Source organism: Seriola aureovittata, chromosome 16 (assembly GCF_021018895.1).
Source record: "Seriola aureovittata isolate HTS-2021-v1 ecotype China chromosome 16, ASM2101889v1, whole genome shotgun sequence".
NCBI classification, from domain to species: Eukaryota; Metazoa; Chordata; class Actinopteri; order Carangiformes; family Carangidae; genus Seriola; species Seriola aureovittata.
In genome coordinates this window covers 9,191,663-9,216,321 of record NC_079379.1, presented here as the reverse complement: position 1 = coordinate 9,216,321, position 24,659 = coordinate 9,191,663, and the positions used below count along the sequence as shown (strand labels likewise).

Below are 24,659 nucleotides of genomic sequence, written 5' to 3'. Positions count from 1 at the left end.
AGGCATAGATATCTGCTCAATGTGTAAATAACCAATAAGTTTACCATGCCAACTTTAAAGATAATCTGATGTCAATGCTGTGTATATAGCTTGTTGCTGCCATGTCCCTATGGCCAAAAATAACCATTAAAGCGGCTTTAAACTGAAAATTTGAATGGGAGTGAGCCACTTAATTCCCAGAGAGGCTGCGGTTCACACTACATAGCCAGGAAATAGTTTACAACACTAATCATAATTGTAATGAAAAGACAGTTGACAGTGCAAATAGAAAAGCTGGTAGGAGTATTGTTGATACTCCGATGGGAGCACATGACCTTTGCTTTAAAAGTGTCTGGAATTGAGACTTGAGACAGTGTGCTCTTCTTGTTGATAGCATTTCACAAAGTGTGTGTTGTGCAACCTGCAAGCTGCTGTTTCATTTTATTATACTGAGACATACAACTGAATACAGCTTATGTGTTCTACTTGCCACCTCTTCCTTGTTGATAAACCACAGAGCAGACAACCGCCGTCACACACATAAATATTTAGTGTGCACAGCAGCAATCGTTTGGGATTTATGATCAGTGTCCTCTCTATTTCCAGGCAAGAGATTTTTAATGACTTGTAAAAACAGTGGGGACGGTTTCTACCACAAAAAGAAAAAAAAGAAGAAAAACAGATAAAGGGATCCCCCCTACCTCCTACTGTGTTTCATCCCTACTGTATGTTCTGCTGCCTGGTAAATATATACATTATGTGTGTGTCCGCTTTATATCCTCCTCCGTATTCTTAACACGGTATGCTGTGGTTGTCCTCATAAATGTAGCAGAGAAGTATTTTCCTCTTGTATATTCCAGACATTTACGTCATTTAATGTCAGCCCTGCTCTTGTAAATGCGGGAAATAAATCAGATGATGTACTGTATATATTATAGCTAGAACAGCCCTGGGTTCGGACCAGCCTCGACTCAGGCTACATGTTGTCATGCTTCTCCTATGTGTATGGCCATAGGCAGGCTGTGAATCAAGAAGAGCAGGGGTGTTGATCACTGATCAGATGCCAGTTCCCTTTAACCCGCTGCATTCAAAATGACCTAAGAGGTAATGCTGATCTTAAATCTGCTCTTGGAAATGCTTGATTAGTACCAGGTCAGGACTCTGCAGCAACAGAGCTGCCATGAGGTGACAGCGAGGGTCGCTGGGTTTCACTTACACAGCAGGAGAAGCAGAGTCATTTTAAATCTCTCTGACACTTGGTGCCGCGCCCAGGGATTTTTATATTATGTTCGTTTCAAACCACAATGCAACTGGGGATGGGGATGCAGAATATGGTCTAATAGCTGCAGATAGATGTATAAGTGGCCACTTAAGCCCATTGCAAGAGCAGGTTATGATCATAACGAGCTGAACTAATGACTGGGCCGTGAACATTGTGAGGTTTGGTCATAAAAGTCAATCAGAGAAAACTGCTTTTGGGAAGGCAGCTGGAATAGTTATACCACGGCTCTGAAATTGTATTGTGTCCATGGTGATATGGAGACAATTGTTTGGACCTTTTTTTGTAATTTTTACAATAACATTGTACATAACAAATAAATTGCTGGGATATGGGTATGTGACAACATTGCTAAAAAAAAAAGAAGTCAGATAGGGCAAGAAACACAAAGACGACTGTACAAGACCAGGTTAGCCAAACTTACTGCGAGAAAAAACAAAAGGTGAAACTGTGAAGTGGTGCTTGACAGATTCACAAAGTGGCCAGCAACACTACAGGGGAAAGTTGACAAAGGCTAAACTTAAACGTCTGATGCAAATCAAACGACAGCCAATAACTGTCATCTTGATTCCAGCAGAAACAGAGACCCAGTTGTTTACTACTACACTCCACTTAGCGAAGGAACCATAAACACAATGGAGAAAAAGCTGGTTGTCGTTGGCCTCTGGCTTCACAGTTCTCCATGACATGTTTTTTAATGCGCCGCAACAAATTGCTGCTATTGTCGCTGTGTCTGGTGGTGGCACATATGCCAGAAAACAACAGTCCGGTTGGATCAGAGTATGTAAATTACGCAATCTGAGTAATTACATTGGTGATTACAGCGTTATTACAGCCGAAGAACAAAATCAAGACCCAAGTTGTAATAATTATCCATAAACCAGGAGGTAATGGTAATTTAGGTCCTCTGATTTGCCATGAATGTAGGATTATCCTCGCTGCAACACACTGTTTGCTGCACTTACCCCCTGTAAGCATGAGGGCGCACTTGCACAGGCAGTTGTCATTGTCCATGTCCTTGGTGCTGAAGTCTGCTCCGTGGATTACTAGACTGCTCTGTCTGCCGGCGGTCCCACTGTGGCTTTTCAGGAACAGCCTGAAAGACATCAGGAGGAGGAAGAGGAGGCAGTCAGGACATGAAAACACATCAGGGAAGGGAGGAAAAGGGGGGAGCGGAGTAAGTGTGGCGTGTGCAGTGTAAGCAATAAAGACAGAAAGAAGACATAACACGCTGCAAGAAATGTCTCCAGAGAGGTATTTATTTTTTGTTGTGATTGAGTACGTATAGAACACCTGGAACAATATTACCCCGGTAGACAAAAAATAAAGAGTGAATGAAAGAGAGAGCACATGAAAGAGTTACAAATGGAAAGAGAGGGAGACAGAGGGACAGAGGAAGGAGCATGTCGTATGAGGAATTTTCTGTGAATCACATTTCCGTGTGCAGGGCCACAGAATGTTAATTTACACCACGACAACAGACTAAATCATTAAATCCCGACTTATAACAGCTACACACAATAGGCAGCCTGTTAAACCAATCATCCATCCACAGCCGTATAGGTAGCACATACTCTCAGTGGGTCTTCGGGATCCAAGTGAGCAATATTTCTCCTTGTCGTCTCTTCGTGTGTTTAAGTAAACAAACCCTAATGCTCTTCCTCTTTTCATGATGGTACATTTCCTCCATGAAAGCATATACAATACTCTATTTTTCTGTTGCCACAACAGAAATATTTTATATCAGACCCAGTCTAAAGGATTTTATATTTAAAAAGCATGAGTGCATACAGTGCAGAATCTACAATATGTGAGTCCTCTGACCAAAACTGAACATCTTAAATTTATAACTGCAATTCCTTAATATTTACTGCATATTAGTTTATGCCAGTGTGTCCTCTAGAATAAAATGGGGCCCATTGATTTTTGTCTCTTTGACTTTTACAAAAGATGGGATTCTGCAATTGCTTATATCGAGTCTCGTACCTCCCTGAATTTAACTTAATCCTAATATTAGTCAAATAATCCACCTATTTTCATGGCCTACAATTTCACTGAGTGACAAGCAATCGTTATTAAACTCAATTTATTACTTTTTAAAATTGATTAATTTATTTTACATATCTATTCATTCTTATTTAGTAAATCCCATTATTCTTATCATTATGTCGTGAGGAGGGGATCACTGAGCTGCAGGGTTCAATGTGATTGTTCAGCCGGTGACTGAACGTGTGGGTCCAATGGTTCTGTTGTTTTGCATCAGTAGGTAAAAAAATAAAATAGAAAATAAGAGAAACATAAGGGATTCGTATTATGGACTGCTCTATCATTCAATAATGTCTCCAATAAAAATACATGTTCAAAAACCATACAATGGCATCATGTTGAGCACTTTTCTATTAGTTTATAAACAAATTGGCACATCATCTAGCAAACTGACATATAGAAACGTTAAGTTTGTGGTAAGATGTGTATGAATGTAAAGTGTATGTCAGAGATGAAACGTGGTATAGTGGATGGAGTCATACAGGAGTGAAGGGACTGATTCTATCATCATGCTATAAAGTCAGCAGCTGCTGAGAACCATCATTTGATAATTATCCATCTGATGTAAATGTCAGTGAGATCTTTTCATTCCATAGATTATTAAAAGACACGCCATGTCTACCCGGCTGATAATGACGAGTCAATCCCGAACTGAATTCCTTCACACGTTCAGTGCTCAACACCCAAATTGAAAGTTAATATGAATTGGGAAGAAGATTTCTCCAGGGTGTGTCCCACTGTGAACTCACTCCTGTCACAGACCTTTGACAGCTCTAGCACACGGTCCCTTACGCTGCCGTATCACACATCCACTTTTTTCCCCCTTCTTTCTTTTTTTCTTTGCTTCTCTCACACTCTCTCAGTTTCACTCTCTCCCAATAGAAGAGATTGCACATCCAAAAAGCAGGACTGCAGCACCCTGCCAACGAGGTCTCTATTATTACGTACGGTTCACTCTCAGACAAACTAATATCCTGAGTTCATTCCTCAACATCAGGGGACCATGGGTGTGTAGTGAACCTTGCACCCGGTTCGGGTTTTCCGATGAGAAAGTAACAAATACAAAAACAATATTTGATGTGTTCAGGAGATGTCTTAGACTCCGCCTGCAGCTCCAGCCTCCACGCTTTGTGAAGCTTGTGGCCGTGAGGCATCAGGTTGAACATCTCAAAGAAAGAGACAGCAGACTCCCCAGGAGAGAGAGTCGTTGAACGTGAAAGACTCCTGTATTTGGACAGCTGTGTAAATGGCTGAGTAAAAAGTGTGACTGCAGGGTTTTCAGTGGGGAATTCACTAAATCCACTAAACCAGTATGTATGAGTCATGCGTCTAATCAGTGGCACCAAATGACCAGTGGACATGGCAAGTTTGGATAAGGGCCTGTGAGTATATCATAAGCACTGTGTGTGTGTGTGTGTGTGTGTGTGTGTGTGTGTGTGTGTGTGTGTGTGTGTGTGTGTGTGTGTGTGATTGTATAAATGCGCCGGTTCCTGTGAACAGTATGTCATCTATGACACATGCTGAGGTATTATTCGGTGTCTCCTAGTCAACAGTTGTCTCTTGAGAAATCTTGCAGTTTAAAAGAAAACTCATAATTCCAAGACACTGCCTGACTTACTGGTAGCATGACTTCTATCAGCTTATTCCCGAATTCTGAGGATTAGAACATGCATTGTCAAAGATGAGGTCTGCTACTGCTGATAAAGACCAGACCTAACTGTACATTTACTCTCCATTTTCCAAAGCTCTTACGATCACTGTTGCACTGACAAGCCGCCAAGGCCCGTCATCAAGAGAGATTTTCAGCATGACACTTATGACAGGCTGCTTTAAATAGCCTGTGGCTGTGTTTACGGCCTGCGCTGCCTATTTACCAGACCTACAATCCCCAACCCAACTGACATCTGCAGTTTTTTCCTGTCAGGGTCCATTATGCACTCGAATGATAAGTGGGGTAATCCAAAGATGGGCCAAGTAATGAGCTCAAGAGGAAGAGACGCTCTTCCTGAGGACTGTTTCTAAGAATGAGAGAGAAAAAGACAGAGAGACACAGAGCTTGACAGCGAGAAGGCGTCTTGAAATTTATGTTAATGAAATGTATCAGGGGACAGACATCTGGTCAGATGGAACAGGAACTTCACATGCAATGCATGCTAATCTGATTGTTTCTGTTAAAGTCATTTAGTGATGCGATTGGTCAAGGCTCATTAGTAACCAAAATATTGAGCTGTGTGGGGAATAATTAGGTTTTACTCAATGCCTCTAGGGGAGGGAGGTTGGTGCCATGTCATCTCATTCCTTTAACATCTACTTGACATGTTTGTGATCTTTTAACGTATTTATGCATGTCATCATTAAAGGGTCACCTCACAAAACACATATTTTTCCTTTTACGGCATTTTGCCATGCATATACCTGCAGATCTTGCTTATATTTCCCAGGTTTTTGAGCTGAGTCTTCTGCTCATCACAGATAGTACTCCAGTCAACGTTTAAGTTTACAGGACTAGCTAGTAAAACTAGTTCGCTAATAACTTTAGCTTTGTATAATGTAGGACAAACACTGACCATCAGTGTGCAGGGGCCTCACAGTGACACTCAATAAATGTTGACATAATGTAAGCAAAAAGTAATGCCTCATAAGACTTGGTTCTAATTTTAGCAAGCTAGGCTAAATAGCTTCCACTTTCTGACTGGAATACAAAATTAATGGGTCCGCCTAAAAGTTGAATGCTGTAGAATCATTATTGGTTGGTATAAATGGAGAACTAAACATCTAGTATCAGCAGTCATAGGCTATAGCATAATAAGATATGACACTATTTCTACAAATATATCAAAAAAAAAAGGGAAACAATAGCTGTAGTATCATTGTAGTTTATATTTCCTTACACAAAAAGTGAAATTCAAATCTTAGATCCACATTAACAATATTTTTAAAAAAAAATATTAATAAGAACTCTCTTCTGGATAAAATTGTTTCCAGTGAAAACAGGTCACAGGACACTTAAAATTACTAATTTGGACACTGCTTCTACAAAGAGTGATTAACCAGTGTGTCAGGTACCATGAATGACATTCAACTCACCCTTGCTGTGTTGTGGTGTCTGCAAATGCCTCCAGTACAAAACCATGGCATATAAAACTGAAACTATTTGCATGACTAAATACCACTAGGGGTAAGTGGGAAAATATTTTTTTGTTATTTGGGTGAACCGATGCCTTAAAGCTTTGATACAGATTCAGTTACAGTCATAATGAGTCTATGCTGCGGAGCATTACAGCTGCTGTGTACGTGGGAAATGAATTGTAGCAGGATTAGGTGAGGAATCAGATGACTGGGATATGTTTATCTGAGACCATTTCCAAGTACAACTAGGTTACAGTGGCATTTTATCACGGAATCTTAAAAACATTGTTATCAAACATCAAAATATTTAACACTTATCTACACTTACACTTACCAGAGCAATGGATCCTTTCCAGTTAAAGGGTTAGGGTTAAATCTTCATTCCATTGATTCGTTTTTTAAAAAATGTTATAGTTTGCACATAAAACATGGGCACAGCATTACACCAAAGCACCATAAAAAGGTTAGCAAACACAAATCAGCCTTGGCATTTGTAAAAATACACATGCACTGAAGTTACCTTAATATAATGAGAGAAATAAAAAAAAAGTCTTTTCCTAACCACTTTTCCACTTGCCGTCGAAAGACAACATCAAGGAAAGATGTGAAGGAGAATTCATAAGGACTTAGGAAAGGACAACTGCAGTTCTGAGAGAATCCGCCTGCACTTACACTAGGCTATGTAATTATGCAGATGTTATTGACCTGCAATGGTAATTTGCTTTAGATGTTGCTACTGCAAGGAACTGTTTGACAGCATTATCTCCCTTCATTTTGTAAAGAATGTTCCGGTGTACCCTCGGAAATAAGAAAGGAAGCATCAAAGCACCTTTCCTTACAATTTAGAGATTTCGAATTGCTCTCATCATGGCTGCCCCTTAGATCCTTCCAAGACTTTTTCGACTGCAGCCATAGTACTTCCTTGAAGTTCACCCCCAAGTGTTCCCCTCTGCCCACACACAGGCGAGATGTGTTGGATTATAGCTCAGCGGGCTAGGATTGGCGTGGGGCCATAGATTTGCTGACATGTTGCCTGTTTGCAGACTCTCTTTTATTCAAGCGATTCTTCAAAGAGAACGTCGGCAATGTGAGGTGTGAATGATCACAATAATATGCACAGAGTCTTTCTTGAAACTCTAAAATGAAAGTAGCTGCCGCACCTTTTTAAAAAAATATGTCACTTTTCATCTTTTGACTGACAAGCCTAGCCTGCTTGTTTTCTTTCATCTCCCTACATGAAGGCAACAACCCAGTCAGCTGAGAGTCCAGCGCATGCTTTACACACCTGGTAGTCGTTAGTCTCCTGAACTGCAGTCTGATTGGCCCATTGTAAAGGTTAATCACCCTGACCAATGGTTCGCTTCCTACTGCGAGGCCACAGTGGTGTCTGGCTGACTGAGACCTGCTCGGTTGCCCTCTTGCCACCGGGTGTCATATACATATAGCTCCATTGAGACAGTACATCAGAGGTCATAGAGGTTTAAATTATTTAGAATTATTACATTTTGATGGAGCATTTCTATTTTAACCAGAGCAGCTTTTCTAGCCTCTACGACACTGGTCATGTGATGCTACTCAGCCAATCATTGTGACTCGAATCAGAGAGTGAGATACACACACACATGGAGCGACAAGACGATAGACGTTGAAGAAACAAATGGGCAAAGTGTGGGGGTGGGATATAAAAGGGAAAGAAGTATTAAAGCTGTTCTATTGTTAAGATGTGTTGAGATAGTTTATCATAAGAAAAGTTGAGACTGTTAGGATGTGAAGAAAAAGCGGAAAAAGGGAATTGCCAAGCTACCATATTTAGGCCTATTTCATTTTTGTAAAATTAAGCAGTTTTTTTAAGATTCATACTTTAAAGCCTGCATTTTCTTTGACATTAAAAGAACTTATAATTATTATTAGAGAAGTAATTATTCATAACCCCTCCACTTGCTGTAGTGCCACCTTCCATAGAAAAAAGCTGGAAATCTGTTGTATGTGTCCAGTTAAGCATAAAAATTCATTTTTGACCTTAAATATAGTAAATTGACAAAAACCATTGCAACTAAAGGCTTGCTTACAGCAGTTTGTTCAGTTGTCATGGAGATTGATCCGTTGATCTGGGAGTTCATTAGCTGATATGTTTGCTTACCATTTTTAGTCAACAGATCCGTCTCCACGACAACTGAACAAACTCCATCAACCGATGAATACGGTGCGGTATGGTCGAAAGCTCTAGAAAAAAGCTACTAGGTGGACCTTGAGTTGGGAATGTTTTTGTCCGTGATCAGAAATGTATTATTATTTTGATCATTAGTATTTGTTTGTAATTGGAAACTATGGAACCTGAAACTCGTATGGATGCAGTTCAAGTAGACATAACTCGAGATATCTAAGATTATCTCAGTGTGAGTCTTGGAAACGAGAGAAGTCACCGTGTTTTGGAACCCAAACCTCTGCCAATTTCTTTCCTAAATCCCCACATGAAAAACATCTAAACTAGATCTATCTAATCCCATGGGGAACTCGGCCCATTACCACACAGTATGGAGAAATCACTGCATTTAAGAACTTGGCTGTCCGAACAAGGAGGGATATTGAATAAATATGTAATGGCTCGTTCAAAAATAAACAAAGTCTTTTCTTGCAGCTTGGAGGCTTTGAACATACGTACAAAACACTTTCCTCTGTAAACCTCAACTTGTGTCCGTGCATATATTCAACCGAATGAATGTTTGTATTGTGGATAACTTTGGAAATTATGGTTCTCTCAGGTGCCCAGGATACTTCACTACATCTTCACATGGGCATTAGTGTTTTAAGATGCATTAAACACCCCCAGACATTCAGTGAACCAAATTCCACTCCACGGATGTGGATGCATGAAACTTAATATTCTTATTTGTAGAGAAAATAATACTCTACCTCTAACTATACAGACATGGCCAGGACCCAGGTATCAAAAGTTGTGCAGTGTGCAAAATCTAAACATCAAAATGCTTAAATAACTTCAAGATCATTCTCACCTCTGATCCAAGAGGCAGAACCGAAGAAGCCCATGGGATGTGAGGTTAAATGTCTTCAGGTTTCTACAACCAAGTCCAGTTGCCCTTGATTCAACTCTTGGAGTTCAGTTTGTGGATCTGTCTTCTGGTTACATAATTTAGTTTTGTGTAACATGCAATTTTTGTCATTCTGTACCATAATTTTCCCTCTGACTCAGCACTGTTTTACTTTGTTTCTTTCTTTTGAAAAATGAGGGTGATTAGCTGAATGTGTTGATCTGATGGCTGCTGTTAGAACAATATTTGCAGGTCATCAAATTATATTTGATTTTATTGTTTTCTTTTCTGCAACCCATGTTGCACCACAGCAGCCAAATTATCTATGATGATAGGGGACAGTAACCTCTGCAATTATGGTGACCTCAGTCACAGTGACAAAAAGAAGAAGAAAAAAAAGCTTTGGGAAGAGGTTGTGGTTGAGTGGAAACCGGGTCAACACAAATTTACCCTTTAAAGTGTTGTCATCAGGATTCATATGTTTGCATTAAAGCAACATTTCTGATGGCAGCTTACACTGTGCAGATGTAGTCAGTGTAGATTTTTTTCTTTAATTTGGCGGTTATTGTATTGATGCAGTTCCTACTATACTGTTATAAATACAATCAAAATTTTACAAAGCCTAAGTTGAGGTATACAGTCTAAAACCTAATGCTATTTAGGAAAGGAAAACCAGTAACTGCTCAGATTTGAATCAATTATTCAAATTTTAATCAGTTTTGAAAACCTGAGAGTAATTGTTTTTGACTAATTTTCCACTGCTCAGCTAATAAAGCAATCAACAAATTTACAGCTGCACTGTTAATAAATACCGGAACAAATAGGTATAGCAGATGTTTTTTTTCTATTTAGATTGATAGAGCCCATATTCAGAAAACCTTGGAGCTGCAAGTCATTGAATTTAACAGTGCTGGACTCAGCAGCGTTAACAAGCTGCAATCTTCTGTCACCTTCAACCATCAGTTATGATTCATGGAGGTAAACTCTCGGTGTGCAGGATGGCCTTCATGAAAAAGGCCTTCAACACAGGCAAAAACTCTAACAGTCTAATGGTATTGACTGAGGAAAAAAAAGATTTTCCCCAGTGCTGTTAAATGAGATGCTTAAATAAGTTTCCTGGGAAGCCGAGCACAAACATATCTATAATAACCCCTGAAATATCTCTACCCTTAACTACCACTCCACCATTGCCAGACACTAAAAAAGCAATTTGAGAGTATAAATAGTCTCAATGGGTTTCCATTCTTACAATTTAAATGAAAATATCAACCAAATGGAACCTAAGGGTGAACAGAATCACCTTATTTTGAAAATATCACTCAAAACTATTTTAATCATCTGATTTTAAATTAGGTATTGATATAACAGCGTCACTATGGTTGAAATAGCCAACAAGAAATAGATGACTGAATAAAGATTGATGGCAGCTCCAAAGTTTAAGCATGCTGGTAATAAATATGACGTTTATTCTGTGTACATAATTTCATTTTTAAAAGGATTAGGACCCTATATGTCACAGAGGAATAATTGCCCACCTCCCTCCCTCTCTGCAAGTCGAGTCATTTCCGTTTTACAGTGTATGTAGATGAAACAAAGAAGCTGGCAGCAACGCAAACATTTCCTGGCTCCCCTCAATAAAATGTTCAATGTTGGACTGTTCAGTTGTTCTCCCTGGTGTCTAAGTGGTATGCTTGTCTGTTCGTGACTTTGTTTATGTGCTTACGGTGTGTGTGTGTGTGTATGTGTGTGTATATGTGTGAAACACACACACACACACACACACGGAGAGCAAGAGGCAGATTGACTATACCATATGAGGTCTTTGTAAATGTTTGTCTGACTTGCGCTGACGCAGACTGTATTCCAGTAAACCACCACGGATGACAGAGAACAATCCAAAACTAACTCAAAGACAAGCCATATCACTTACAACTACCTCTAATGTTTCAGGGTAATAAATATAATCTGCAGAACTTGTCACAGATTGTTTGACATTTAAAAACCAGGAGGTGCCAAAGCAGAAAGAACAGAGAATGTGGCAGCGTCGGTGTGTTTGGGGCCAGGCCATCTGGTTTGTTTTGGCCCGTGTTTCAGAGGAGCAATGTGTGATTATCATACCGCAACTATTTTTCAAGAACAAATCTATTTATAGAGATCAGCATGTAGATTGGAGTCGTAAACAGTCTGAACCTGCATCCAAAACAGGCCAGGATGGCCGGGGATGCCCTTTGGTGGCTTCAGTGGAACAAAAACAATAATTACTTCCCTAATTTAAAAGAACAAAAGGTTAAGTTTCAAAGAGGTTGGTTTAATACTAGGACTATAAATATGCTCCTCAGTGCAGTCAGACCAGAGCCAGAAATAAAGACTAGGTAACAACAGACGGAGTTCAATCGAAAACTTCCAACTCTGCGTGAAATTCAAAACAAAAAAACATCTGATCTCTTCCGCTTGATTGAAATCCATTTCTCCAGTCCTCAGGGAAAACCACAGAGTCCACTCCAGGTTCAAACTCCTCAACATGGAAACCTCGTAAAGTGAAACCCCTGTCATCACAAGACGATTTTTAAAATTCGACATGGCAGCAAGCTTAACGGCCTCCCTGCTGCAGGGAAACACTTGAAACCTGTATTCTTCTGTATTCTCTGGAGCTTGGGTGCGATAAATGGAAGGGTTGAGGTAAAGGCTTTTAAGCGGCACAATCTCGTTCCTTATTTCGTCGCTCCAAGCTGAACACGAGACATTTCGCAACTAAAAGGGACTTCTTATCAGAGAGAACCGACGGTCCAGTGAAAACGGCAGAATTGGAGATGTCAGACCTTCGCCTGTGAAGCCAGTGAATGCTTGGAACTCTGTGGAATTTGCAGTAGTTTTCCACATCTGAGAGGGCCAAGCATCTGCCATAGTTTGAGGCCTGTTATCATTAACCCCCTCAAAAGAAAACAGAAACCTTCGCCCCCGCAACATGCAAGGACAAAGCGTCAATCAAAGGAAAGTTTGCAACGAGGAGACGATGACAGGGGATACATTTGGACTGGAAAGAATTCGCAATGAGAAAAGTCTCACCACACTTACATAACTGAATCGACGATGATTTAAGTGTCTGGAGAGCTCACAGTTACTCGCCATGTTTATAATCTTTTATAATCTTATGTCCTTCCATTGTAGTATTTTTTCTTTCCTCCTACCTTCATTCTTCCTTCCTTCATTCCATTAATGACATATGCAGAAGACACAGTTTGAAGTGATCAAGGTGAGAAAAGGTGAAAACAAGACTACAGGCTCGTCTACACAGGAGGCGTTTCAGTCAAATGTTTCAGTTGTTTATCTTATTCAAACTATCTGCATGTAACTGCATATTCTTTAACTATTCCCTTCCATTTTATGTGTGTAACTACAGCAATTGTGTTTTGAGCTCTGAGCACTGAATGCATCCTCTGGAGACACCGATGGAGGATTCAGCTTGTGCTACTCCTCTGCTAATGTGCTGCTTTCACTATGCAGGCTGTGCAGACACTGAGTCTACATATTAGCAAAGGTGTGAAGCTGTATTTATGAACAGCAGTGCTTTGAGCAGAATGCCAAAGACATCATGCTAAAGTCACAATGAAAGTGTTAGCTTGATGTTGTTTGAGAGGCATTATGTTTAATGAGCTTGTTTAGCATGCTAGCTAATTAGCACTAAACACAAAGTACAACTGAGGCTAATTATTCTTAGTTTTGCAGGTATTCAGCTGTAATCCAAAGTGCTGGACAAATTAAAAGTTTTGATCTGACTATGGTTCTAGATTAAACAGGATCACCAGTTATTAGGATTCATCCTGAAGGGGGCATGAATGGTTGTATCAAATGACATGGAAAATTCATTCAATAGTTGTCAAGTAATTTCTGTCAAAACCACAAATGTCAGTCACATGGTGGTGCAGGAACAGTCAGGGGATCACCAAAGTCATTAAGATTCAGCCTCTGGAGACCATGAATATCTATTCTAAATGTTCTTGCAATCTATCTAGTAGTTGTTGAGATATTCACTCTGGACCTAAGTTGGCCTAAATTGCCATCAATGGAGCCAATTTGGGTAAAAATAATTTGTTCCGTTATTTGCAGCGTCAGTATTTTATTCATTTTTTATTCTGAAGTCAATTCTCACTTGAGCATGTCGTGCAAATATCCTGCAATCCTTGTCCCCAGGATGTTTTTGATCACAGTTAATTTTACCAGCTACAATGAAAAGATGTAATAAAGAAAGAATTTTCTTCTTTGTTTAGCTGGCTGTGTGCTCCTTGGCCTGAAAAAACCCAGAAAAAAACAGAAAATAAAAAGCCTGGAAAAAAAAAAAAAAAAAAAAAGTAGTATTACCTGTAGTTTTGTTTCTCACTGCCGATCTGGAAGCGGTCATATAGAGAGAAGGCCTGGTGTCCGTCCCAGTCTGTCAGCTCTACACGGAGAGCATACTGTCTCTGGCTAGTCAACTGGTAAACATACTCGTTCCCCAGCCAGTGCTCTGCAGACACGCTCCCAAAGCCCTGCAGTGACAGAAGAGAAACACAATAATCAGCATGGAAATACCACTGAAAATCCTTTTTCTAAATCATAAACTAGGTGATCATTCATTGTTATCTCCTCTCTTTTCCCAGAATGATAAAATCTCAACACTAGAGGATTGTGGAATGGATGTGAAGGAATTTTCTAATTTATTTACTAATTTATTTTTTGTGTCAATCAGAAAGAAGATGAGAACAAATGGTTCCTGATAATAAATACCCTGGCTGTTTATCCACCAGCAGTAATGTGTCTGTCCTGTCATAGCATTTTTGAATTCATTTCTCCAGACTGCAGTGGAACAGCCAAACACATTACTCAAAATGTATATTAACGTATTTTATGCAGGTTTTTATAAGCACACTTTTGGCTTTATCGTCCACGTGGATGTAAATTGGTACCATCTGAAACAGACGCACACCTTTTTCCATCTCTACCTCTGTCACACATGCTAAACTCATTATTACTTAAATACTTCTTTCTCAATATATATACTGCATGCAGGGACACTACTTCAAACAACTGCAAAAGTTTGTATTTGATCAGAGTGGCTGCCGGTCACAGGCAAAGTGCTTCTGACAGCAGCAAGAGCGGCAGATTGCAGAGGGGAATATCACGAAGCGGGATGACATTACAGCTCTGACAGGATGGTCTGGACCGCTCCATTAAAGACTGGGAAAGCGGGAGGGTGGAGGCAAAGTCAGAGAGAAGTCTGTGTTTGTGCTGAGCGTGTGTGGTGATGTGGAATGGGAAGGAGGGAAAGTAAATATGGGGCATTCCTCGGGCCTTAGGCATGTCCTGCTGAGTGGGTGGAAGAGAAAGTTACTGGGGCCCATAACAGCTTTCTCCCCTTTTTTTCCTCTTTCTTTCTCTCTCTCTTTCTCTTTCTCTACAATTGATCTCACTCACTGATGAGATGTTCCCTTCTGACTGGCTTTCAGCTCAGTCCAATGCCTCCTACTGTGACCGCGGTTTATCTCAAGAGCTCTGGCTGGAGAGAAAGCTTGGAGTCGAGCTATGTTGACAGTTTTCCCTTATATAGTTCCGGTGCTTCGCGATTCTTCACACGCAAACCTGATCTACATCATTCAGCTCAGAAATGACAAGGAGACGTTTAGTCATATTGTTGGATCGAGCGCTTGGTTTTCAAACTCATCGTAAACACAGATCACTGTAAATCTTAGAAACTGTTGCACAAACACAAAGATAAACTAGAATTACAGTGAGAGTCCAATACTCAGCAACAACAGTGGTTCCCATCCTTTATTATCTGATGTGACGTGACATCTGTACCACTCGCCATGTTCTTGTTCTTGTGAACGGATATATGAGATGTATGTTATCTGAACACTATTAATTATATAAAGCTAAATAGCTAAAAATTTCTACTGTTTTTCATTGCTGACAATTATAACTACTTTAACTGCTTATCCATTACTTTGAATTAACTATTCAACTTCTTCCCTCGCTAATGTTAACTAGTTTTCACACAAGTTTTCAATTGCTACCCCTGATGTGAATGTGTTGACTGATGTTGAGGGGCAGTTTATTGGTTAATGTAAATGTACTAATTAATTAGATGAGCTTTACGTACTTCTAGAGCAATGTTTGGGGGCTATTTTCACATTTTAACAAGATGAAAGAGGGAGTGGTTGAATCTAATTTGCGAGGTCTCCTGTGATGTGTGGTTTCCTAGTAATGTAATTACAAACATTGAGCTGGTCTTCAGATCTCATTTTTAAATGTGCACTACATCCCCGTTGCCAAAACTCTCTCTGTGGCCCCACAAAGAGACAGCATCTCAGTTTGGACTGAAAGATTTACAAATCCTCCACGTGCATTAAATCTGTGAGCACAAGCCTCTGGAGACCGAGAATGAGAAATTTAATAAGACAATAAAACTCAATTGATCTCCTCTGCACTTTTCAACGAGACCAACAGAGCATTTAGACCAGCAGCGTCTGTCAAGATCTGTGAGTGTCAGTCCATGTCCTGGAATGCACCTCATGTTCTCTGTCTGTACACCTGTTCCTATCTTTATATGATCTTTATTTTCTCCCTCTATGCTCCGTTTCCTTTTTCATTAATTTCCCTGTCTGTTCCTTTTTTTTTCCTCCAAACATTTCACATCCTGCTGATATGCTGGTTGAGTTGATTTTCATCCAAAAAACTGTACAAATATTTCTTTTATACAGCCGATTTGGAGATTTCTTATTGAAATGATTATGTTAGTTCTCTCTTTAATTTGTTTCACTGTGGAAGTTGTAATAGCCCACAAACATGACATCCATCAAGAGCAGTGGAGAGAGAGAAAATAATTAAACAGAAAGCATATTACAGGGGATAGAATGAACACTGAAGTCCACTGAACAATAAACTGTGGATGCTAGAGGAAGGTATACACAGGTGACTTCCATAGAAAACGCCAGCAATACAACTGCTACAATAATATACCCAATTCACCGTCTAAACCCAGCTTAGGTTGGAAATGTTAACACCCTTAATGCAAATATGCATAGATTTTTTCCTTGATGACAAACAGATGAAACACCAGGCACCGGGATATAGAGACTAAACAAATGTGTTGTTTTCAGATTTAGGTAATAATTTCCTGTTGGAAAGAAGGAAGAATAACAGCATGTCACAGACGCTTCAGAGCAAATATTGTCTCCCTGTGGACGATATTACTAAGACAAAAAACGACAGGGGAGCAGTTGCTGCTGGAGGAATTACATCTGGCCGAAGTGCTCCAAATGGTCTTGGATCAGCGGATCCTGCCTCTCTGTTCTCAACATGCTCAAAGGCCAAAAAGTGCACATTGTTTGTCATAATCCCCTTGCAAAAGTGTATTTTTGAAACAGGATGTTTTGCTCACTGCACAATTTCGTAATTTATTCCTAATGGATGAAGATGAGTGTCTGGAAGCTGGGAGAGTGTCTGTGTCTTGCGTATTCGTCATGTCTCACCATCTTGTACTCCTTCCACGTCCTCTGGAAGTCCACGCTGCCGTCTTCTCTGCGCTGGATGACAGTCCATCCACCACCAGCTGTTTCCATGTTACAATAAACCTACACCATTGACAAGAGAAAGAAAGGGAGGGTGGGAAAAACACACATGTATGAAGGTCATATAGTTGTTGGTACATTCAATATAAGCACAAAAGTAGTGCTTATATTCAGTGCAATTCTCGGTGGAGTTAACAAACAATGAAGGGTCAATTGGACAGTGATGTGATTTCAGACGCTCCCTTTTCCCAGCTTTCATGATGAATCATCTTTGGGAATGCAATGTATCTGTGTCCTTCTCAAACATAATCAGTGTCTCCTTATCCCTCACCAAGTCCCCAGAGATGTTCCTCATCAGAGGGCCTTGTTTCTGCAGGATCAAAGTGGAGGTCCGAGCCGGACACATACCAGCAGACACCTGGGTGTAATGTGGCCCTTAACCTTGGACCTCAGTGTGTGTAAGCTGATAAGGCAGGGCCAGTGCTCTGTCTGCAGTGTTGCTCTTTGTTTTGAGGAGGAGACCCCAGGGTGGAGCAGAGAAGGTCTCTCACCTCAGCCAGCCAACACAGCTGAACACACATGACCACAGCCTGGGTATAATTAAGGAAGTACCTCTGACAGAATCACTTTCCCCGAGACTAGCTCATCATTCACGGTATACATGTACAAAAAAAGTACACACACACACACACACACACACACATGCACATAAACACACACAAAACTATTGGCATTTACATCAAGTTTTTCACCTCAGTCAAGCGTAGACACATGTATGGGTGTTTTACACATTACGTTACTTGTAAATTGGCATAAAAAGAGGTGGATGGAAACACACTTAACACACTCAGCAGGTACTGAAATAACATGACCAAAACAGAACGTGTGGTGGGAATCAGTGTTAATGTTAACAAGTTGACGCTAGTTAGCTAGACTGGCTCCCTTGCTAGCTTCCCCTGTCTGAGTGGACAGCACAATGGGTCCAAATGCTGAAGAACAGACTACAGCTACAGTATGTGGGCTTGTTGAAACTGAAGAAGAAGAATAAGAAAAGAAAAGAAAAAAATTTCTATAAAGCGCTCTCATATGATGCTCTCCAAACATCAGGTCTACTGATCACTTTTGTAGGAAACATCCACCCAATAGCTTGAAACGTCGACAGTGTTTCAACTTGGTTATTACCAAAAAGTCCCATATCATCTTTTGAAAATTTAAAAAAAAAAAATGCACTCAGCTTAATAATTATAATTTAGATGTCCTTACATAAAAGTATAGCAAATCCAAATTTCAGTTTGACTTAAATCCTCTGCGAACAGCCCAGCAGCACCATGCTTGAGTTTGCGAGACAGAAATCAACACACACAAACCTTTTGCCAACCTCCCGACATGTTAAATCATCACTCCCAACAATCAAGAGTATGTAAGCATAGTGGAGAGCGTACGAACACACACACACATACTTGAACCATTGTCACCATCCTGATCAGCTCAGTGTCCTGTTTCACATCAAGTGCCAAGTGTATTTTCAGCTTTCAATATTCCTGCAGCAGCTCGCACCCATCATTCACACTCATAAGCGGCTGACGTCCCTCAGCGCCTCAGGGTCTTTAGCTCACATAGAGAATGTTGAGTTCCACTCCAACTCAAAGAGAACAAGTGAAACCTATGAAAGAGCTTCCTACACTTGATGAAGAGAGAGATTTTCACATCACAATTGACTGCCGGCTGGAAGATACTGTAGCTTCTCACCTTTTTGGTATCCTGGGAATTGATCTGGATGGTGTAGATGGCGTTCTTATGGAAACCAGCCTGGTAGAGGTCGGCACAGTCGCGGAACTTCTTCTCTTCCTCCACAACTTTCGTACTGTTCGGAACAACTGCAGATACACAACAAAATAACGTGCACAGTGTAAGACTATTTTCTCTGTACAATACTGTATCTCAAGGACAAATTTATCTCAGGCAATGTACTTGTGGTAGATATCAAAATGAGCATAATGTGTTTCCAACTCACTGGAAACACATGCTCATTCTCTCTCTCTCTCTCAGTCTCGCTAATGAGAAAATGGTTTTAGGTCTTCACTGTGCCGTCATCTTAAAGGACTAGTACAGGAACTAGGAAATAAGCTTATTCACTTTTTGCCACAAGTGAAATGAGAAAATGGATACTGATCTCATGTCTGTCAAGTTTGGAGCTAGAGTCAGAAGGTTATTAGCTCAGCTTAGCATAATGACTGGAAGCAGGGGGAAAACAGCTAACCTGGCTCTATTCAAGGTTGAAAAAAAAAACCTGACAACCAGTACCTATAAATCCCATCCATTCATACGTATCTTGTTTGTTTAGTCCGTGCACAAACAGGAAATCTAAAAAGGCTGTGGTTTTACTGGAAGTTATGAGCCTAAACTGTTTCTTGGCAAACAGGAGCTTGGTGCAGTGACTTCCTGGAGTCTCCCCTGGTTCTCTGGGAAACTCAGTGATGAAGCAAGACTTGGGGAAGTCATTTTGAAACTTTTAAAGGGCTAGGCTAGTTGTTTCCCCATGCTTCCAGTCTATATGCTAAGCTAAGCTAACCACCTCCTGGTTCTTTGCTCCATATGTAGCGCACACTCACTAAGAGTGAAATGTTACGTGTTTTTTTAAATGATCATAATGAGCAATGAACAACTATATTTTGAGTTTTTGTTCTGAAAATTGGCTTGAAAGTGGCTTTAAATGTTGCATTTTGGGCACACAGTTAATTACTTGTATGCCAACCATATGATAGAAAGAAGAGAGGAACAATTTTGAAAGAGGACTTTGAATGTCAGGATGCCAAAGCTCAGGTGTTGTTGCCACAATATAATGTGATAAAAGAAGGGATCAAATAAACACTGTAAATAAAGTATGTGCTATTAAAACCTGTTACCCTTCCTGCAACCTCACGTCAGACAAATATGGAAATCACGGTTCGATAATGTTTTACGAAATCACAATTTCACATCTGCATATCTCAGAGGAGAAAATACAAAAGGAGTCCGAGGCAGAAGCTGATCGTTGAGGTCTCACTGTGAGTATCTTGTAACCACCAGATAAAATCTGAGGGCGACTAACGTATTAACAAGAGACAGGCAGTTCATCGACTGGATGATTTCTCACTCCGAGAGAAGGCCTCAGACTTTGACAGACCAGCTGCATTCATCTCCATCTGTAGATAATTATGGCGGCACTATTTTGAAACCAAGCAAGGGGCTAAGGACAAAATACTACAAGCTATAAATTTCAAGTTCCTGTTATAACAAGTGGTTTATATTTACCTTCCAAGCCCTTGTTGTATTGATGGAAATTCCTTCCGATTTTCCCTTTTTTCTCTCTCTCTCCTCATTCTTCCTCCCTTTCTCCTGTCATGTAAGGGGTTCATCTCAGTTTTCACACCATTGTTTGTATTGTTGGAGTTGTTAAGTCAAAGAAGATGTCAGTGGAGAGTGAAATGTTTCAGCAATCCTTAGCCTTTGCTCGGATCCCTCCTCCTAAGCAGAGAACTTCCCCGTGGAAGCAGGGCGCTTATTTGGGTGTACTATGAGAGCGTTTTGACAAAGTATTGAGTGTCAGTGACAAGAATCTCCTACTGTGACAGGTTGACAGAGTGGGCTCTTGCGCACCAGACTCTGATGCTACAAAGGGTGGCCCTGTCAGGTGGTAATTTACCCCAAGCCGGCATACAGCAGGGGGACGTTTTAGAGGCCAGAGAGATCACTGCCAGAGGGGAGGTTTCTGGAATTCGATCTGTAACAGCGTGTATAATTATTTCACAATCGCCTTGGAGACTTGTGGAAGAAGACCGTCTTCCGAGGGACTAGATGCTCCTCCAGTGTAGGAGCGGCTCCCTTGAACAGCTTGCTGCCCAGCTCTACAAATATTATTTATGTCCCAATATTTATTTACAGAAAAATATTTTGTGGTTCACTGGGGACTTGTATTCAGTAGGGGGTTCATGTGAAAAGACCAGCAGGGCTTGGGTGTTTGCATAAATCAGTACCCTTGCCAAATGAGCCAAAATACTGGAGCTAAGGAGAGTGAATAATGGAGCTAAATGGACTGCCATGGACATCACAGCTCCCATGTGACTATATTCAGTCTTTAAATACTGCTGAGAGTTGAAGTGATTCATAAAAGAACCAATTAATTTCTCTGGTGTATTCTTATATGAAGGATGCAAAGTACTATAAAATAATACCAGCTCATTCCCACAGTATATTTCACATTACAACAATGATGTGTAGCCCTTGCTGAACATTTGAGGAGGATTATGGTTGTGTGAAAATTTCTGGGTAAGATTCATGAGTTAGTTGAAGTTATATTTGTTCAATATTGTATATCCTACTTTCTTTCCATATACTGCTTTGTAGAAAACAGACACTGATCGCATCAGCAAAAATTTTCGTCAAGATAACAAGGAAATACAAATGTTACCTGTGTCTGTAAAACCTGTTAATGTATTTTAGTTGTGTCCCTGCAGTAACTGCTCCTTGCAACTTCTGTGAGAATGATGTCTTTATGGTTATTACTCAGTGCACTTCATTACAGTTATGGATTAGATCTTGGATAAACATTGAATAAGTCAACATGCATTGACCACAATCTTTCCCTATACTTAAAGTGTTTTGGTAGCCTAAACCTGGTCAAACCTGAACTCTTGGGTCATAGTCCTGTGCTTTGTTCACCCAACCATACATCCTAACCTCCCTCCTATGACCTCTGTGCAGTAAAAGGTCATTAGACTTCCTGAATTGGAGCAAATATGTTTCTTTGTACATTTTGCTATTGCTGCATAGCTAACGTTACCATTAACAGTTGTTTACTCACCAGTCTAGAAGAAATGTTGCAAGTTCAACATCAAACTTCATTCCTTTACTCACCAAGAGCTGTCTCCAGCAGTGGAAAGCAACGCCAACCTTAACTCTCGTCTCTATCACATCTTTTCTTCAACTGAAGTTGGTATATTAAACAGCTAGCCCCAGCCTGCTGCGCCACTTTCTGATAGCGACTGGCTGTAGCCTCCAGCTGTTCTACTGCATACAGTTTACATACTGCAGCCCTGTAGTGTTCGTGGATTGATTTAGATTTAAAATGCCAGGTGAAATAACTTACCAACCCTGATGACTATAATTGGTATCTACTGCCTTATTAAAAGGCTGCTCCATTTAACAGTTTTAACAGAACATGTGTGCAAACGATACGTATAATTGGATAGTCTGGGTCCCTCTGCGAGAATAAAGGTGAGAAGTACCCACACTTTTAGGAGGTGTCTAGCAAATAATTGCACACATTTTGCAACAATAGGTGTCAGTTCGTTCTCCATGTCAGTGATGCATGAAAATAATCATGTGAAGCACTTAAAAACTTAATCTGGACTGTAAATTTATGTTTAATGAAGTGGTTTGCCATACTGTCATTGGGCGGCTACACACTGCAAATGCCTTGGTTTTTTTTGTAAAGCTTTGCATGGAACCTTAAAATAATCCCACTCTCTTCGAGTCTGAGTGAGCAGCTGTAAAAATGATGAATGTCGTTCATTTAGTGGGATAATAGAACACTGTAAAACAAAAATCATATTTAGCAGCCAGAAATTTTTACATGACGTTCTAAAGCTGAGGTCAATTACTGTTAATAACAGTACGTGGCTCATTGCACCCTAATGAGGTTTAGGTAATGATTACAACCTAAACAAGAGCTCCACTGCTTCATCTGGCCACATCAAAAACATCTTCCCAACCCTTGGTTTACACTGCAGTGGTTGAAAACACACTGGAGACCTTAATTGTAGGAAAAGCCATACATGGAGACACGGAAAATAAGAAGAAAGTTTTAAGAGATTTAGTGTTATAACTCCCTTTTCTAAGTATCTGTCATCTTCCCCAAAGCAAAGTCAAAGATGATTTGAGTCAATGCTTTAAAAAGGAAATGCCCAGGATCAGCTTTCAAAACAAAGCCTGACGCATGCAGACGCCACTCCATGGCATGAAACGCTAACCCTTTCCTCAAATGAAAACACTGATCCGTTTCTCAAACAAACAACAGCCACCCCCCTGAACACAGAAAAAAAGTAGAGCTTTTCTGCTTATGTGTGTTAAATGCTGTCAGAAAACAGGGGCAGCGCTTCGGATGATCAGTGAGATCTACCTACTCCTTCACTTCCTTTGGACAAGGCTTCCCCCAGGAGCTATTACAGTTTGACTTATTCGCACTGGGGTGAAGAAAGGCGAGCCCTCTGACCTGCACACCCGCCTCAACCTTCAACACAACTATGGAAGAGGAAAAGACCAACCACAGAGCAGCAGCGGTCACGTTCCATTTCTATCGCTTCTCGTTAAGGCAGCCACCAATTACCAGAAGGGGTATGGGCTGCTCTACTGAACTTTCTGACACTTAAACTGGCAGACATGGTGCCAAATTAAAGGCTAATTTACAGTGAATTAAATCAAACCTGACACATTAACAACGGCAGCAAAAGAGAGACCCAAACATGTTGAACCAGGGCATAATTTGAATCTCAACATGATGACTGTTGAGATGATGCATTAAGAGCAGTCAGGCCAAGATGTCTCAAAAGATGTCTGGTAATTAACTCAACTCCAGACTAAACAGATAGAGTGCGACTAAAGGCCACCCGTGACATTTATTGCATGGCACATTAAAATTACAAAAAGGCAGTAGAATGACAAATGCAAAGTATGTGTTAATCATGTGCATGACTCCTACATCCCTTCATGGCCTTGTTGTTTTCTGTCTGATGGGAATCCTCAAGAAGCACTGTGGGGTCTTGAGGCGTCTCTGCACGAAATCCACAAATGGAAATGAGACTGGAACCAACCCCCCCCCCCCCCCAAACACAGACATTCATGTCAAATCTCCTGTGACCACTGGGATTGAAGGATCAAGTGGGTTTTCGTGTTTAAATGCCTGAGATAGGGGTAAATGAGTTCAATGCATTTGACCGAACAAGAAAGGTTGCATTGCTGCCGGGTCAAATGTTGAGCCAAAAGGGAAACCCGTGGTCTCTTAACAGAAGGGAGAGACTCAGGAATAAAAATAAGCCTATTACTTCATAACCAGAACCCTGCTTGACGTTTTAGTGAAGCTGTGTGCACAGATGTTATAAAATTAAAGCGTGAAAAGCAATCGCTGCAAGAAAAGAACACCACGCTGGTTTATGAGAGGCACCAAACCTCTTTAACAGGGGCACGCCATGTTACGATAAGAACTGTTTCTTTCTTCATGCTGCTCTCGGTGATGCAGAATTTTATAGCCAGTGCATCCCTGCCTTTCTCAGCATGGGGTAAGGTTTATAGAACTGGTGTCATCATAATTTCATGACGATTGTAAAATCAAAGATGTTGTAGCTGTAACATCTGACCAGAGGAAGTAAGTAATCCAAAACAAGTTGAGTGCTGCCTCATGGTTCAAGCCTTGCACAGCCAATCCACAAACTTTCCTTTGCACATTATGGTCTGGCAAGGGTCTTCAAGGCATTTTTCTTGGATTGGAGTTATCGCTAGTGGGGCTGAACAAAATTGGGATCAGTTTATAAGCAACCGACAGATGACTGACAAGTGCTCTCCTCCACTGAAACATAAACATAAACCTTCCTT

At 40.5% G+C, this 24,659-nt stretch overlaps 1 protein-coding gene across 2 annotated transcripts in view; it reads right to left on the bottom strand.

Moving 5' to 3' along the window:
• The window catches only part of angpt1 (angiopoietin 1), a 54,187-nt gene that overhangs the window by 3,798 nt on the left and 25,730 nt on the right, over positions 1-24,659 (bottom strand). The window contains exons 5-8 of one of the 2 annotated variants that reach the window (XM_056400038.1): positions 18,780-18,907; positions 16,992-17,093; positions 13,843-14,009; positions 2,224-2,354 (exon numbers count right to left, since the gene is read on the bottom strand). In XM_056400038.1, coding sequence (XP_056256013.1) covers positions 2,224-2,354; positions 13,843-14,009; positions 16,992-17,093; positions 18,780-18,907 — 528 coding nt within the window. Of the gene's footprint in view, positions 1-2,223; positions 2,355-13,320; positions 13,772-13,842; positions 14,010-16,991; positions 17,094-18,779; positions 18,908-24,659 lie in introns of those variants that run through there. The other variant, XM_056400039.1, reaches the window with a different exon arrangement.